The 18012-nt window shown below is 46.1% G+C and overlaps 1 protein-coding gene across 1 annotated transcript in view; it reads left to right on the top strand.

Annotated features, from left to right (window-relative positions):
• The window catches only part of ITPK1 (inositol-tetrakisphosphate 1-kinase), an 830437-nt gene that overhangs the window by 535447 nt on the left and 276978 nt on the right, over positions 1 to 18012 (top strand). The window contains exon 5 of the mRNA XM_069637740.1: positions 2527 to 2644. Within this exon, the coding sequence (XP_069493841.1) occupies positions 2527 to 2644 (118 nt within the window). The remainder of the gene's footprint in view (positions 1 to 2526; positions 2645 to 18012) is intronic.

Below are 18012 nucleotides of genomic sequence, written 5' to 3' on the forward strand. Positions count from 1 at the left end.
TCAGATGCTCGTCCTCACTTGCTCATCGGCGGCGCAGTGGGGATAACTCTGGGGGCCTTATTGGGTACTCCTCATCGCCATTTGTAATGAATGGACGTACCAGTATGAGCTTTAAACATGAGCTTTATTGTAGGCCCCTGGAGAGCGAAGCCGCTGGCATGGTTGTAGGTCATATGGTCGAAAACAAAAGGATTGAATGCCTTTTGATCGACACTAAAATGATCGAAAAAAATGGTCGATTTTTTTTTATTATTATTTTATTTTTTTTTAAAATAGGGGGGTTCCCCTTTATTAAAAACATTTTTCTACCAACCCAAACTAAAAAATATATATAAATAAAAAAAATCTACCTTTTTTTTTTTTCGACCATTTGACTGTCGATCAAATGGTCATTCGATCCTTTGTTTTCGACCGTTTGACTGGACACCCGCCGGGATAGGAATGAACTTTGAACGCTCCCTAGAGAACGTTCTGTAAACTCTAAGTTCCACTGACATGACGTCAGTGTGTACTATCTAACACTATGCCATCAGGAGGATGAGTTGCGGGAGGCTATGCCATCAGGAGGATGAGAAGCGGGGTACTGGGCCATCAGGAGGATGAGTAGCAGGGTGCTGGGCCATCAGGAGGATGAGTATGGGGAGGCTAGACCATGAGGAGGACAAGTAGCAGGAGGCTAGGCCATCAGTGTGACGAGTAGTGGGAGGCTATGCCATCAGGAGGATGAGTAGTGGGAGGCTATGCCATCAGGAGGATGAGTAGTGGGAGGCTATGCCATCAGGAGGATGAGAAGCAGGGTGCTGGGCCATCAGGAGGATGAGAAGCAGGGTGCTGGGCCATCAGGAGGATGAGTAGCAGGAGGCTAGGCAATCAGGTGGATGAGAAGCAGGGTGCTGGGCCATCAGGAGGATGAGAAGCAGGGTGCTGGGCCATCAGGAGGATGAGTAGCAGGAGGCTAGGCAATCAGGGTGATGAGTAGCGGGAGGCTAAACAATCAGGAGGACGAGTAGCAGGAGGCTCGACCATCAGGGTGACGAGTAGCAGGAGGCTCGACCATCAGGGTGACGAGTAGCAGGAGACTCGACCATCAGGGTGACGAGTAGCGGGAAGCTAGGCCATCAGGACGCCGAGTAGGGGGAGGCTAGGCCATCAGGACGCCGAGTAGGGGTAGGCTAAGCCATCAGGACGCCGAGTAGGGGTAGGCTAAGCCATCAGGACCCCGAGTAGGGGTAGGCTAAGCCATCAGGACCCCGAGTAGGGGTAGGCTAAGCCATCAGGACGCCGAGTAGGGGTAGGCTAAGCCATCAGGACGCCGAGTAGGGGTAGGCTAAGCCATCAGGACGCCGAGTAGGGGTAGGCTAAGCCATCAGGACGCCGAGTAGGGGTAGGCTAAGCCATCAGGACGCCGAGTAGGGGTAGGCTAAGCCATCAGGACGCCGAGTAGGGGTAGGCTAGGCCATCAGGAGGCCGAGTAGGAGGAGGCTAGGCTATTAGGAGGATGAGTAGGGGAAGGCTAGGCCATCAGGAGGACGAGTAGCAGGAGGTTAGGCCATCAGGGTGACGAATAGTGAAGAGTCAAACGTCCTGCACAACGGCAAAGACTATGCCAATAAACGTGGCAAGACCCAGAACAGATCATGATCAAGAGGTGCTGCTTTATTTTGGGCACTTCAGGTCACAACATTTCTCAGCCACAAAGAACACTACAAGTTCCTGAAATGTTAACACTGCCAAGCAAATGTGTTGGACTGCAAACGTGGTTGACCTTTCAAGACCTTCTACACCTCCAGAAGCTCTCATAGGTTTAATATGTACACCAATATGTTTTTTTCTGTGATCACTGTGGTTGGTGTGTTATCACTGAGCTGAAGGTAGAGGTTGCCCTGTATCTCTATATCTGTGCAGCATTTGTTATATGTTATGTTTTGCATCTCCAGCAGTCATCACTGGCCTACAAATCAACTTTCTTCCTTTTTTGTTGGTGCTTCACACCATTTGCAAGCTAATTCTTTACAGAGTAATGTAAGATTGAATAGTGCTTGCCTTGAAGCTTGAGGCCTAGCTATCAACTGAACCAATGCCATGAGGCTCCAACAGCCACACTCAATGTTAACCAACCACACACTGCCTTTTGAGACGTATAGGGTTCTAGTGATAATGGGAAAATGAATTCCCAGAAAGCAAAGCATGGTTGGCTAACAAGGCCGGAGATGTTGTGGATAACCCTCATGACATGGGACCAGTTGACATCAGTGCTCCAACCTTTAGCTCTCCAGAAGATTGGTAATACAACTCCTATCAGCTGTAGCCAGCATAGTCAATTGGAATGAAACATGTGAGTGGCTGTCTGTCGCATCCGGAGAGCAACAGGTTGCAGACTCTGTGCTAGAAGTAGTGGTCTGTGCTAGTACTTTGGCTCCTGCATTTGGGACATGATGTATTGTCTTGTACCCGGCTTGCCACTTATTGCTCCAGTACAGCCAGAATGGCATGTGAAGAGGTGTCTCTTCTTGTTGATGTTCACAGGACTACGTCAGCGCTCATCCTGAAACGATCATCCTTGATCCACTGCCCTCTATCCGGACCCTGCTGGACCGCTTCAAGTCCTACGAGCTCATCCGCAGGATAGAGACCTACATGCAAGGTACTGTTCCACCACTTCGCTCTGTGCAGTGCTGACGGCCATAAGTTTTGCCCATTTGGGCAACTGCTTTTTAAGTTCTTATGCATTTTTTCCAAGCACGAAATATGTGTACTTTCTTGAACTGTCATCTGTCTGAAATGCATTCGCTGTTGCACCTGAGGTGTCTTGGACTATGGCATGGAAAGTGGCAGCGGCAAGTACTCCGTGTTCGCCTTCAACGTGTGACCAGCCACTGTCTTCTGATCTTACATGTCACGAGTGTCTCTAAGAATCAAATAACATGCCAATGATGCCTCCTCCTCCACCTAGTAGAATACTCCAGCTCTTCACAGCGCAGCATAGTGCATGAATGCTCACCCTGGCAGCACACAGAGAAGCAGCTTACACAGTGCCTTTAATCGCTAATGGGCAAATGCTCCCTAATGTTATTTTTTTGTTGGGAGTAAAAATAGTCCCCCAAAAAATAGGGATTAACAAACCCTGCTGAGCTTGCCCACTGCTCCCACCCCCCAGATGGCTCCATTGATGTGTTTGGATCAGTGGGACCAGCAGGGTGGTGCACTGAAGGAGCGCTAATGTTATGATTGCCTGACCTGAAAAGGGATGTTGGGGTAACATGGCATCCTTTAACTTGCATGAATGTCTAGGTTCAAAAAAATGTGAATTACAGAAAGATTTGTTTTAGTTTAAAATATGTTTTACTCGCCTAAAAGATAACGCTGTTACCATTTACTCAGTAATTTCACTTCCAATTATAATAAACAGAGCATGCAATATTCCCTCTTCAAAATCTTATCTGGGGCGCTCAACATGCCATTGTATGGGCCGTTTGCCACCTTTCATTACAATGGTTTGATGTGTGATTTAACGAGCTAAGTGCCAGAGTGCGTACTGTCATGTTGTGAAAGAATGGCAGCTCTCCGCTGACACACACGCCCCATTGCTCCCTTGCCAGGAGTGCATCTTCACTGCCCAGAAGCTAGCAACTCTCAGGAAGCGTGCCACGGGTGAATTGCCAGTGTCTGGATCGCATTCCCCGTCACCCAGTCAAGCTCCTACCCAGACTTTATCCGTCTGGGTGCCTCTACAGAATGTAGAATTGGATGCACCTGTGCCGTAAACCGGTCTCTCAGAGAGTGAGGATATGTACTTTGACATCCTCGGTCACTCCGAGAGTCCGTCAAGGCTGTGCAAGTGTCCTTACTTGGGCTTTAAATCCTTTATCACTCAGTCTGTCCAGGATCTGAAACAAGCTGTGTTGTGATCACTCTTTCAGTGTATGGTATGGGAGTTATTGCCGGACCCCCTGGAGAGCTAAAACAAATGTTAACATCGTGTTTACATGTGCTGCCCATGTTTTACCATTCTGGTGGGTTTGACCATTTGTGGCAGGCGGAGCTGCGGTAAGGAATACGTTACTTTTCTGCCGGCCACAAAGTAATGCATGCAGGCTAGTATTGAATGTCTCTGGCAGGGGTCTGCGACATGTGGCTCTCCAGATGTTTTGGACTACAACACCCATGGCCCCTCATGATTCCCTATGCTGGCTACGACTGGTGGGATTTGTAGTCCAAAACATCTGGAGAGCAAAGGTTGCAGACCTCATGTCTATGGAATCGGCCTACTTTTAGCACTTGGTAAGTGCCATAGGATCCAAATAGGCTTCCATTTCTCCCTCAATACATCCGTGGTGGGAGGAATTTAGACCTGTTTGCTCTAATAAGTGCAAAAATTGCACATGAGCCTGGGTCTGCCCCGATTTACCTGCATTTTACACACTTCAACGTGCAAACAGCAATTTGCCAGAGGAGGCTGCAGTGCACTGAAGTGCGCGTGTTTCCATTCGTGTTAGGTGTTTGAACTGAGGATAAGACTTTGGAGCACTTAAATACTACACAGCACTGTTTTTTTTTTTCTGCTAACACTTGACCCTGAGGGTGGCCAATCAGATCTCATCGTTCGGACTAAAATTGAAGGGATACGCTTATGTCAAGGCGCAACGTTGATAATACGTCATCGAAGCTCGGCCAAAGAAACCTTTGCTAAAGTTGTTTGTGTGGGCGCGGGACGCTGGATTAGAGATTTGCATCTCTGGGACTGGATATCCTGACAAGCCCCCTCAACAGTACACAGCACTGCTTGGATGAAACGCTGCAAGGGAACTCCCAACGAGTGCTTTTCGGGAAGCAGAAATGAGCTTAAGTTCAATCCCAGATGACTTTGAAGGCCGGTGCCTGCCGGCTCGGTGAGTTTGCACCTCTGCTTCAGTATTCTTCTTTTTTTATTCATTATAACTATTTTTTTTTTTAATTATTATTTTGTTTATTAACCCAATTTGGGTTTTTTACAAAATCGAAGTGCCATGGCGAACTGTATTTCATCTTATCGAGGCTACTCAGGACACCACTCAAAGGTCCGCAGGTCCGGTTTAACGTTCAGGTTCGGGCGTCAGCTTTGACGAAATGGAAAAAGCGGGGCCAAGAGCACTTGCTTTCGCAAGGGCTACTTCGAGAACTTTGGCTGCCGCTCTAGACCATCTCGTAGAATCGCCCGCAATCAGTCGAAACCATATTGTTTCTTCATCAAGTGTCGTAGGGCAGGTGACGAGTGGTGCCAGGTGAGCCCGCCTTTCTGCCGCGAGTCCTGCGCAGGAGGAGAGGAGATGTCGGACTGACTCTATTTGGTCAGCTAGGCCACAAACCCGGCAGTTTGATGTTTCTGTAAGTGCTCTGGTGGCCAGGATTTCTCTAGTGTGAAGTGGGTTTAAGCGGGCCCGCATAAGTAATTTTCTCAGCTTTTTCTCAGGGAATTTTTCACAGTATCTCAGCGGGACCTTTGGCCGGTTGTGAGTAGGTGGCAGATCTTTTAGAGATTTATACTGGAGTGTTTTTTCGTTGGTATGTATCCAGTCTTGTGAAGTTTTAGCTTGACTCGTCCAGGGTTTGAGATGAGGAGGACTTCATCTAGTTTTTCCTCAGTTTTTTTGCCCAATTCATTAGAGGTAAGCAGGTTCCTTTGTTCAATTCAGCTTCTACTATTCGAAAGATCGGGAGGGTGTCAGAAGTCCGTATTTTTCTGTAGAGGAGAATTGCACTTTGGAGTACTACCGAGGCTAGTGATTGGAGGCCAAGGTCGCTACGAATGGCTGGCATGGGGGCTGAAGCTGGAAGATCCAAAACCGATTTCCAAAGATAGCCTTCAAGTCTCGACCAGAATTCCTCAGGTAGGTTTAGATTGGCTGCCATGCCGTCCGTTATTGCAGTGACTACCTTGGTTTTGTAGAATTGTAGTACAGGTGTCCATGAGAACTTGCCGAATTTTCTGTCTACTGCTCGAGATTGGGCTGTTAGGTTTCTCATTTTTGCCCATAGTGAGGCTTGAAGTGAGTTTTCATTCAGAGAGTTGTCTAATTGCACGCCCAGATATTTAAATTAATCGGCCACTTCGATTTTTGTTTCCTCAAGGAACCAGCTGGGACTTATCTTGGCTTTTTTTGCGTTTTTTGAGAAGGACAAGATTTTCGTTTTGTTTTTGTTAATTTGGAGGTTGTTTTCTTCCATGTATTTGGACAGATTTGTAAGTTGTCTTTGGAGGCCAATCGCAGTCTGGTCCATCAAGATCAGGTCATCTGCGTACCAGAGTCTTGAGACTTTCGATGTGCCCACTTGAGGGGGAAAAGATCTTAGTGTTTTTTCTGAGTCTTGGAAGTCCCAGATGAAGGCAATAAACAGGGCTGGGGCCAGGGGGCAGCCCTGTTTTACACCGCGTTCTGTGAAGATCTGATCCGAAAGTACTCCTTGCTGGTTTAGGCGGACTCTGAGCGAAGTGGTTGCGTGAAGTGCTATTATCGGTGCAAGAATCGGAGCCGGACATTTCCAGGTAGATAGCTTTTTCCACAGTTCTCCCCTATCTACTAAGTCAAAGGCCTGGGAAAGGTCCACCATTGCCATGTGGACCTTCGGTGCTCCTCTCTTTGCTTTTGCTTTGATTATGTTCAAGATTAGCAGATTGATCGCCGTCCCAGCTCCCTTCTGGAAGCCTGTTTGGAAGATGTCGGCTGCCGGGGAGGAGCTTGCCCAGTCCTTAAAGCGGCGTAGTAGCAGCGACGCATAAATCTTCCCTATGATATCAAGTAAGACTATGGGTCTGTAGTTGGCCGGGGTACTTCTGTCGCCTTTTTTGTAGATGGGCACCAGTACTGCCTCTGTCCAGGTTTTGGGAATTTGTTTGATTTTTTGGGCTTGATTGAATATTTCACCAATAGCTCGTGCCCACGCCAGTGGATGTTTCTTCAGGTCGGTATTCGTCAGGCCGTCTGGCCCCGGGGCCCTCTAAGATTTGAGATTCATGATCACTTCCCTAATGTCGTCGGTAGATGATAAGGGGATCCATGGAGAATCAGGGAGAGCTGCTTGCGACAGAGATGAGGTTGAGGGACTGCGGTATAGCCCCGTGAAAAGCTGGATCCACTTTTGCTCAGGGACGCAGCTAGAGAGTGAATTTGCCCTTTGTCCATTTATTGATTTTAATAGCGACCAAAAGTCACGAGTGTTTCTTGTAGCCCAAGTGTGTAGCATTGCTTCGACATCGTTCTGGTACATTTGCAGTCGCTGCTGTTTTAGCCACGATTTGTAGAGCCTACATTCTGGTAGATATGCGGTCCAGGTTTCTGGGGAGTCTGTTTTTAGAGCCATTTTTTTTAGTTTGTTTACTCTCTGCCTTTTTGTCGCCACTTCTTTATTGAATGAGTGCGTGTGCGTGGGCTGACTGGGATTTTTCCCCACAAAGTTCACTTTGTGGGGGGTCTGGAGGGAGACGTACTCCGGTCTTTTGTCGCATTTCTCATCCCTTGCTTGAGCAAGTTTCATGGAAATATTGGACGCAAAGGATCTTACATTGTCGGATGTTAGGCAAAGTCTGTTTTGTCGCAGGTTTGACTCAATGGCTGCTGGGTAAAGAGATCTTGTTACAGCTGTCCCGTTCCACGACATTTTGAGAAGATTGTGATCACTTTCCTTTGTTTTTATAACTGTGAAGTCGCTGAAATAAGGTATCAGCCCTTCTGTGATAAAAATATAATCCAGAGTGGCGGCCGAACTCAATCTTTCCCACGTTGGAATTCGGGACCCTTGGTCTCGAAGAGATGACACGTTATGGAACTTTCTCATTTTCATTAGGAGGCACCATGCCTGTCCTCTTTCATCCATCGTTGATTTGGGACTTTGTTCGTCTTTCATTTTTCCTTCGCATTTGGCGTTCAGGGCGCCACAGATTATGATATTTGGAACTTTTCGCTCCACCGTCAGGTCATCAATTTGGTTGGCAACCATGGTACAGAACTTAGTAGTACTAGTTTTAGCCGGGTTCCAGTACACATTTATTATGCCTAGTTCCGAGTTTATCTAAACGTCTCTGGTTTGATCTTGGTGGAACCATGAAGTCAGCGTAGTTAGCATTCCGTAGGCCTCTGCTATTTTTCCCTTGGGTGTGATCCCGGAGCCTAGACGGATTGCTGTTAGTACGCTTCCAGAGGGGCGGCCTAGGATAGACTTGGATGCTGCAGAGGCTTCTATTAACCTTCATATGGCTTCAGCCCGCTTCTAGTCACTCTAATCAGTGCTGCAGAGTCTCAGGGAGGAGTACTTGCATTGCTACTTTTGGAAGTTTGAAGTAAAAGCGAATCTGAGGAGGAAGTCTCTTCCATTCTCCAGCATTGGCTCTTTCCTAGATTCGAGGGGATTGCATAGATTCGAAGGGAATATTTCTGGATGCCTGCGGCCTGCTGTTTCATTTCTTTGGTAGGTTGGCCCGATTTTAGGGTGGGCATGTTACGCCGTTTCACTGGCACCCAGACTGCAATAAGGAGCGTGGGCATTGCCCGTTTCTTACCCTTATCTACCTTGGAAGGAAGAAGGACCGAGTCTGCCCTGCTGGGCGTGTTCAAAGTGCAAAGAAAGGAAGGCGTTGAGATGCAAGGTGGTGTGGTGTAATGGAAGGAATTTAGGAATGGAAGTGGTCCGCTCTAGCTTCGATATTATTCTATGAATAGTCTCATGTGCCTGCCCGGGGTGGATTTCTTATATACCTGATATATATCTTATATGATCTAATATCCTGTTATTTACAGTGCTCGACGAATTTTAAATGCTCACGGTTGGTGTTTTTAGAGACCATACTCTTAACATTCACTCTGTTCAATATATTAACAGAATATATTTATATACATATATAGATGGTTGGGCCTGTGCCCCTAAACTAGCTAACCTTTTGGGGTGGCTTCATCGTACCCCGCTTTTATTGAGAGCGCGCACTCAAGTGGCTGCATTACACGCTGAAGGTTCTTAAGTGCCTCACAATGTACAAAATAATCTGCCTTATGAATCGGGAAGTGGCAATTTCTGGAATGTAGAAACATGGAATACATACATAATAGGAACATGTAAAACATGTTTGTGCAATTGTGAATTATCTAGACGCACTATTGAAATGTCTGTTTTGAGAGAGCAGTGAACAACATTTATTGCTCTTGATACATTTTGACATGACAATATTTTTTTATATTGATCTGGCTAGTTTTTTCTTTAGTGTGAGACGGATGAGCATTTTTACTTGCTCTCTGGAGGAAACGAAATGATAAGAATTGATACTCTTCACCTTTTTACAAATTGGTTGATTTACCTTTTCCTTTTCCTTGTTTCTAATCATTTTCCTCCATTCTCTTACGTGCAAGGTGTTTGGTTTCCTAAGTTTTATTTGAGTTGTGTTTGTGGAATTGAAACAAAAGTTTTTACGTTATGTTAAAACTGTAGATTTTTTCAATTACAAAAAAAATATAGGAACATGTGACATTCACACTGCAATGCTTTCCCCATCTCAATCCTAATGTTTGAGTGTGGCAGGTCACAAAGCTTGGAAGGGATGGTCCTTGCATGCATGTGTGCCTGAGCTGGGTCTATATCCTCTGTGCAGGGCTGATTAGGGCAGACCGAGGCATGTGGCCTACTGCTCTCCCTGCTGAGGCCCTAGTGAAGTTAAGATTCAGTAAGATCAATCTTTGTGGTTTTTAAAGAAAAAAACAGATCATTTATTTTTTGTTCTTACTCAAGAGTCCCGCGTGTGAAAAATGGTAACCATATCTGTAAATATTGGCCAGTTTTGACACGTGACGGTGAAATTGGCCAAATAATTACTGATATTTGTATTAAAAAGACAGCAGAATATAGGTGATATCATAATAAATGTCTGCCCAATACCAAAAGATTTGAGAATGTTTATTCCAACATGAATGTGACATACGTAACAAATAAAAAATATTCATTAGTTCAACGCTTCACTGAAGTGGGTCACAGTGAGGCACAATTGCATGTTTTTAATCCTGAAACATTACACCTCATCCACATCGCGGATGTTCAGAATCGTTATTTCAAAATGAACGCTTTGGCAAGTATTCTTTACAATGTCAATACCGTCATGGAACAAATCATTGTGTCTTGGAGCGGTTATTGTTCCGACTTTATTGGTTAGGCTTTTGAGCATGTGACTTTAGTATGTTCTGGATTCTGACGTCCTTTCCTGTAGTACGTTTTCTCTGTCAGTTGCTGGAAGTTTAGTTGCCATTTGGCATCCTGCTGAAATGAATAGTGCCAACATTGGATTGCTCAGTTAGCATCTTTTGAAGAGCTGTTGAGATTCCACCGGCATCCCTTCTTGTAAGAGGGTATATTCACAAAAAAGCTGTCTATTCGTTTTTTGTAGCACTTGAGAAAGAGTAAGGAGTGCCTTAAAATATGTTTTGCCCTGGTTACAAATTGTGGATTTAAGATTAGCTGGATTTAAAATGTACTTTGGATAAACATAATGCTTACAAATACTACAAGAATGGCAAAAAATAACAATCTTGGCAAGTGAACTAGGTTTAGGCTGCTGCAATGGGAGACCTTCAGGGGATACACTGGCAGCTCCCACATTCCGATCTGCTCAGAAAAAAGAGCCACATGGACTATATTCTAATGCATGTCTCAAGCTGGAGGCTTATGATAGATTTTAGGGTGTTAATCACTGCTTGAGTGACCAAGACCCACTTGTCCGAACGCTTGCTGTTGGCATACAACTAGGCTGGTCTAATGTAACTTTTATTATCAAAAATACAACCAGAAGCAACTTGATCAGAGCATGGGTCAATTGGGACAAAATTTCAACCTTATCCAAAATAGTACGTCTATATGAGATGACCTGATCCCCGCCTTATGCAACCATCTTTCTAACTTGCATACATGGCCTGTATCATGCAATGATGTGCATTAGATCCTGTCTCGGCTTATCGAACCATATGTGACCGAGTGTAGGCTAGAAAATAGGGCAACAATGGCAAAATGAGGATGCTGTGATAAACAGTGCTGGGCAGCCAAAAGTAGGCTTCTAGGAGCAGTAAAAGCTGGGAAACCAATGGAAGAGATTGTATATCATAGAAAATTGATTAAGCCAACACTAGCTTCAAGTAAGAAAAGGGATTTAGAGAATAAGCGCAACCAGCTTATATCCATAGTAAAGGCAAAAGATGCACAAAGATTCTGGCAGTTCGTGACGGCCGAGTAATTGATAGACAGCTATCCCATACTAACCACCCGCCGCCCAATAGTCTTTTCAGTATACCCACTTAGAGCACATGTATAAGTGCAATCACCTGGCTTATCAAATGTCTATACATATCCTTAATTCTATGGCTGCTCCTGGATCATGGGATAGCCTGTCTTTTTTGGAGAGCAAAATCGAGGCACCTAAACATTCCCAAAAGTCTAGATAAGCCCCCGTCCTTGACAAGATCCTGGGAGAGTTGTTCAAAAGCAGGACCAATATATGTATTCCTTTTTTAACCAAGTGTTTAATAATATTAATGGAGGACTTGTATTCCCTCAAAGCTGGCCAACTCCAACCATAACTCCGATTTTTATAAAGGGTAGCCACTCCAACCCAGCAAGTTACATAACAATTTCACTAATTGTTTCCTCAACCAAAGTATACAGGAAAGTGCTATTGGGTTGCATGGAGGAGTGGGCAGTCGACTCCAATATCATAGTAGATTGACAGGCCGATTTTAGAACCGGTTTATCAACAGTCAAACAAGTATTTAGATTGTTTTTATAAATACAAAAATAAAAATGTGTGATCCGTTGAGCCCAGCCGGTATATTTTGGTTTTATTGATCTGAAGAATGCCTTTGATAGTGTTCCTCGATTGTTATTGTGGCAAGGAACATAGGCTTCGGTGTTCCTCCCTCTCTGATAGCGGCTGTCTTTAGTTCTGTGATGGGAACACTGCTGATGTCCGATTTGGCCTTGTGGGAACGCAGATGCAAAATTTCCTGGTGAAACAGGGGTGTGTGCTGGTCCCCTTTTTATTTCTATTATATATATATATTCCCTTGCAGAGGATATAAAGAACCTGTCCGCAGACACACCATCAGTTGGAGGAAAGAGATTGGGTATACTTGTGCCCATGAGGTGGGTAGGGAGATGAGCTTTCTTCTTCCCTGGTGATTTCTGCCTTCACCTCTATGCAGAGGACTTTTGAATAGACTGTATCTCCCAACAACAAAGTTCCAGGTGAGTTCTTCTCGTCTTGAAGTCCAAAGCCTAATTGACTAAGAACATGATTTCCTGCCCTTTGTAAGGCAAAATGCTACTGTCAATTGATCCAAAGCAAACTTCTTAGATGTCCAGTCGTGGCTGCTGTAACAAGTGCCCTTTGCCCTCTGATTTCATACCCAGAGTGCCCTGTCTCCAGGAAGTGGGGAGGGGCCGCAGGTTCGAGTCCCTACATAGAATCCAAGATGGTAGAACACCTCAGTCACCTGTAAATCTGTCCCAGGCTCCTCCAGGTCTGCCCCCTTCCTCCTCTGGTAGACTTGAAAAAGTGTTATCAGGGCCCTGGTGCGCATGGTTTGCGTCAGGGCTGTCTTTTAAGCACTGGTTCCCAAGGAATGGCCTTGGGAGGGTTTGTGTGCCCAGAAGAAAGGTGTTTCCTTCCTCTGGGGGGGGGGGGATCAAAGAAGCAGCTTCCTGGGCCACGGTCCCACATTATTATTTTTATCATCACACGCAGGCCAGGCACCTAATGCATACTAATACTGCCATGGCTGGAGCATTTCTCACCAAGCAAACGCAATATGACCTCCAATTGCTATGGCTGTATACTTGTTTGGCCCCCCAGTAGCCACCATGCCGTAACCAGTCATGGCTTCTATTTACAGTTAACGTGCTACTGGACTGACTAGTGTACAGTTATGTCTTGAATCAGAGCTGCCTGTTGGAATTTTGTGTTTGAGCATGTCTGGAATGCACATGTGATCTTTGCACCTGCCCTGTAGATGTCAGGAGACCACAGCAGAGGCACTCGTCCACTGTGATTTTGGCATAGAGTATTCTGAAAGGGGAGGGGTTTGATAAGCAATATTCTCTTTCAGAAACAGACCTGCTGCCGTGCCCCCACTAAATGTCACTCACATCCACAGCTTATCAGCAGGCCATGATACTGATTGAAGAATTAATTTCTTGTAGCAAGCATATTCATAGCACTGATGACATTTGCTATATCGCACGTGACAAACAACCCGTGTATTTAGTGCTGTTGCAGTCCACTTTAGTGGTGTCATTTCATTGGAAAGATGTGGGCCTTCTGGGATTCCTATGTGTGCAGGTTACATACATACAGACGTATGCAGTAGAGGCATTCAATAACCCAGCTGTTTTGCCAGCTTTGGCACATGCAGACGCGTATTGAAGACCCAACACTTCCTGTGGATTGTGGTGATGGAGTCGGCCGCAACGGCGCCATGTTTTGCCCATAGTGCTGCAGGTTGGGTGGGTTAGACCATACGCTATGGACTGCTTTCGCACTACTCGTCAGCGCGTGCGCAGTTAAGAGGCTCTCCTGCGCCTGCGCAAGGGCATGCTCTCATTCTGCGCTAGGGCCCTTGGGGGCTAAGCTGCAGAGAGGACCTGTGCATCGACACGCGGAATGGAGTACTTCACGAACTGACGTCATTTCCTTCAGAACCACCTTTATTATCAGACACCCTTAAGCAGGCATTGCCGCTGCATTCTCGCGAGCAGGGCCAAGTGCGCCCGAGCTTCACCAGGGTCCTAGGGTGCAACCTGTACAGATTGCAATCCCAGTAGGCCCGAATACTCCGACAGCACTGAATATTTAGGCTGTCAGGTGCGCTATAAAAAAAGTCAGAATTGGGAAGATCAAAGTGCGCCTGCGCATCTCTAGGGCCCAGAGGGCCTGTAATTGAACACGCACCCTGTGCATGATTTCAGAAAGGCTTTCAGGTGTATTTTAGTCTCTCATTTTGGAAGTCGGGAGTAAAATGATTTTTCAGGCTGTAAAAGTGTTTCCCATTGTCGATTTGGGGCAAGTTTGGAGAAGTCACAATACATTTTAGTTTTAAAAACCTATGCATTTCTGTTGAGTGTGATACTTTGCTTGTACCCAGTAATTGGCGGCCCTTTGCAGACCGGAAGCCTGAATAGTAAATCTTCTGTGTGTGTCATGCGCTGCTGCCTCTGGTTTGGACAGAAACGCAGCAGTGCAGCGGAAACCCGGAGGAGACACGTGTGACTGTTACACCTGTTTTTGGTTTGGGCTAGTAAGCCGACACTATTGCGTTAGAGCACAGATCGGGAGAAATGGCGTATGAGGGGCACAAAGCTTGTAGGTGGTGTTTGGTTATTTGGCTGCCCCTGGCCATGCACATCTCTGTGGCTGTTCCCACCCAGTTCCTGCCTCTCCCCGCCCAAAACATCTCATGGGAACTGTTTCAGCGCACTTTATTCAGTCCTTACCATCAAAGTTTGCACTCTGTGCCTGCCAGTGTTTTTTCCAAGCAGTCTTCTGAGAGTGAATGACTTAATTGTAGCAGTAACTGTGCTACTAGTGTAATAAAAACTCTTTAACAAGGTCTGCCTTCAGGCACCCGATTTATACGCAATATGCATATTCTTCACTGAAGTCCTCTTAAAAACATGTATTGGCAAAGCCAACAGTTTTGGGCAGTATTAGACCTCTTCCATTCACTGCTACTAGATGCCCAGTTACTCTCCATCAATGGCCAGTTAATACCACTACAGCCATCCCTGGCGTGTGCATTTCCCATGCCTATGTAAAAAACCCAAACGGTTGGCATTGCCAATGCTCGTTTTGGTTGGGACTTTAGGACACATAATATGTAGTAAAAACACATGCGCACTGCTTATCCGGAGGGCTGCCCTCGGTTATACATATAGTAATAGCATGCATCATGAACTGGCCACAAGCCTCTAATTCATGAGAACGACTTCTCCCATCGCATGTTACACTTCAGCAAGCTGCGACTGGATTCCTTCCCACCGAATGCCCGTTTGCATGTAGACCAACATTCCTGGCATTTCTCTTGACTTCAAGCATAACTGTGCAACACGCTATAAACGCCTCTCCAGGGCCATCACTTCATGAATCGGGCTAAAACTGTTGAAAGGCTGGCGCTCCCTATGTCGGCTTAAAATTCAGGGATCCATAGGTATACATCAGCGCAGAAAAGGGAATCCTCATTTATACTGCATCAGCTAGCAGCGCAGAGGTCTCCCCAGGCTAAGGCAAGTCCGAGTACATGTAGGACGTGTTCAGATTTCAGACTGTGCGCTTTGCATTGATTTGTTTTTGTATTTACGAATCGGGTGTCATTTGTAACAGAAATGACTTGCACAGCACGCAGTAAGAGAAAGCCGAGCAGCGGCATTGCTATTGTAACGTCCTTGTTGGATTGAATGCCATGTACCTGGTGTGCAAGGGTTTAGTGTAGGAACATGTGCAAAAGATAAGAACTCTAGGACACACTTTTTTTTTTTTTTTTTTACCTTGCGAGCCTGACGCCAGTATTTACATATTTACAAAATTGCATTGAGCAGTTCTGAGGGCAGAATGCAGGCTAGATGGGTTGGGCGGTTAGAAGTACTGGGGGTAGGGCAAGGGGAAGAGGTAGGGGCAAGAGCATAGGCAGGTGCGATGGGTAGAGAAGGAAGATGGGAGGTGCAGTGATGCTATGTATATGGCTGCATAGTGGCGCCAGATGGTAGTGCAGAAAAGGTATGCTGTGCAGCGGATTCACTCTGTCATCAAACTCCTATGATCTCTTTTTTATTCCTTGCTACAGCTTTGTGTTTCAGAATGGGGAATGCTGATTCCCAAAATGATGGGACACGCAACTGCCATGGTCTTGCTAGTGTTGGTTGCTACAGTTGTCTGGCATGGGTATGAGGCCATCTTTGTGCTTCAGTACTGCCGTGGGAGTGAGGCTAGTGTTGCTCCAGATCGGTAATGGCCAGTGTTTCAACAATTGCTTTCATGATATGATATGGCATTTATAACACGCCTATACTCAAGTGTTTCAAGGCGCGTTGAATGTAACCTGGGAGCTAGGTCTTCCAAACAGAGACAAGCGTATTATCAGTCTTTTGACTTTCTTCACTATTTTTACTGCTTTTTCAACCACTCAGACGCGCGTGGGGAGTCCCTTGGTATTCATTATACACTGCTGCTTTCACAGTTACAGGCACGAGTATGAGGAGTCTCTCGGTATTCGTTAAACTTGTTACTACTACTCTAGTTTCTGGGACAAGTATCATGAGTCTCTCGGTATTCATGATCCTGTCTGCTGTTTAGTGTGTGCCTGTGGCCCCACCCGGGTTTCCCATCGTTCCGTTACCTCTAGCTTGTCAGGTTGGCATCACGGTTCATCCTGTGGGGCCAGGATCACAGTCGATAAACGCTTCCAATGCCTTCCTTTCCTTCTCTGCTGCTCTCTCCGTGCCTCTGTGGAATATTCTGCTGGATGGTCTTGGTGTCGTCGTCAGACCACACGGTCCACCTCCTCAAGGTCAAAACACCACACACACTCGGCTCCCTGCCGGTTCCTGCACTGCTTCCCTTTTTCGTTCTCTGCGTCCTTTCAATTGAGGACCTCCTTGATTGCCTCTTCCAGGTTGGAACTTTCTGGGCTTCACCTGCTCGGTGAGCACGTATCCCTAATGACAGTCCTTTGATTTTTATGCATCTGAGCTGGGTCCTCTCCACCGGAGGATATTTGTCCTTCTCTTTCCCTGCAGTATTCTCTTACTCCATTCCTTAGTTCCCACTCTTCACAGTGTTTTCTATTTGCCATGGAGGAGGGATCAGTATTACTCCTCCACTCTTCTTCTCAGTATATTTCTGTTGGGTTAGAATATTGGAAGTTGTATTACAATAGCAAATAGTGGTTTCTTCAGGTTGTGTCTTCGGAGGCAGTGATGGTCTGAGGGGTTTGTAGGAAAGTGGCGCAGGGAGTTCCTTCACGCAACGGGAGTCCTTGTCCCCAAGAGGGGAGTGTGTCCCTGGGAGGTCCTGTTGACCGCCACTCCTAGGGGGAATGTTGCATGGCTCATCTCCCTAGCCTCACGGAAGGGCTCAGCTCTGGGAAGAAGCATCAAGATTCTGTGAATTGTCAGAGAATATCTGAAGACGGGCTGTACGAGAGCTGACAAGAAATGGGTCTAGGGGGGTAGAAGGAGCTGGAAATAAGACAACATGTTGGTGGTAATTTCGCAGGACGGTGAAGGAAGAAAAAGATTGTAGTGTAACAGTGAGGTCTTCAATATTCAGCTCTAGGGTCAGAAGTGAGACTTACAAATAAGCCAACAGGCCCTTGTGAGCTTTGTTTAACTGAGATAGGAAGTGAGATGTACTTGTGGGAACAGGGTCAGGTCCCTGAGACAGTGAAGCAACTTAGAGCCTGACCAAAACCTAGAGACCCACTTGGCCTACCTCTCCTCTGGGATAGGCTGTGGGCCTTGATGCAACAAACCCTAGAACTTCAACATGAGTGTTTGCATCACCTGAGAGGCACTAACGCAGGCCTTCAGGGAGAGCCCCACTCCGAATGAGAGAATCCGCTAATGGAGCAGATTTGTGCCGAAATACTGTGATTGAGACGGAGGAGAGGCCCAGTGAGTTTTGTGGAAACATTTCTGATGCAAGACCTTTGTCTGCTATTCTGACCCCTTTGAGATGCCAACTTTTGCACACTGTACATAATAATGAAACCTTTTTAATCCGATCCATGAGTTACATTTTCTGCGCCGTCCCCACTGCTTTGCGACATTCCTGTCACTTGTTTGTACTGCACTCCAGGTTCTCTGCTTCTTGTCTTTGACTCCAGTGAGGATGCTTGCCCGGGTCTCGGGACCCCATGTGAACCTGCATATTTAGCCAGGACGATAGCAGAAGGTAGGCAGGTGAATAGCAAGTTAATCCTAAGAGCCTTCACCAAAACGTTCTTATTGTTTGGTCTGGGT

Source organism: Ambystoma mexicanum, chromosome 14, assembly GCF_040938575.1.
Source record: "Ambystoma mexicanum isolate Mex_15411 chromosome 14, UKY_AmexF1_1, whole genome shotgun sequence".
Taxonomy (NCBI): Eukaryota; Metazoa; Chordata; class Amphibia; order Caudata; family Ambystomatidae; genus Ambystoma; species Ambystoma mexicanum.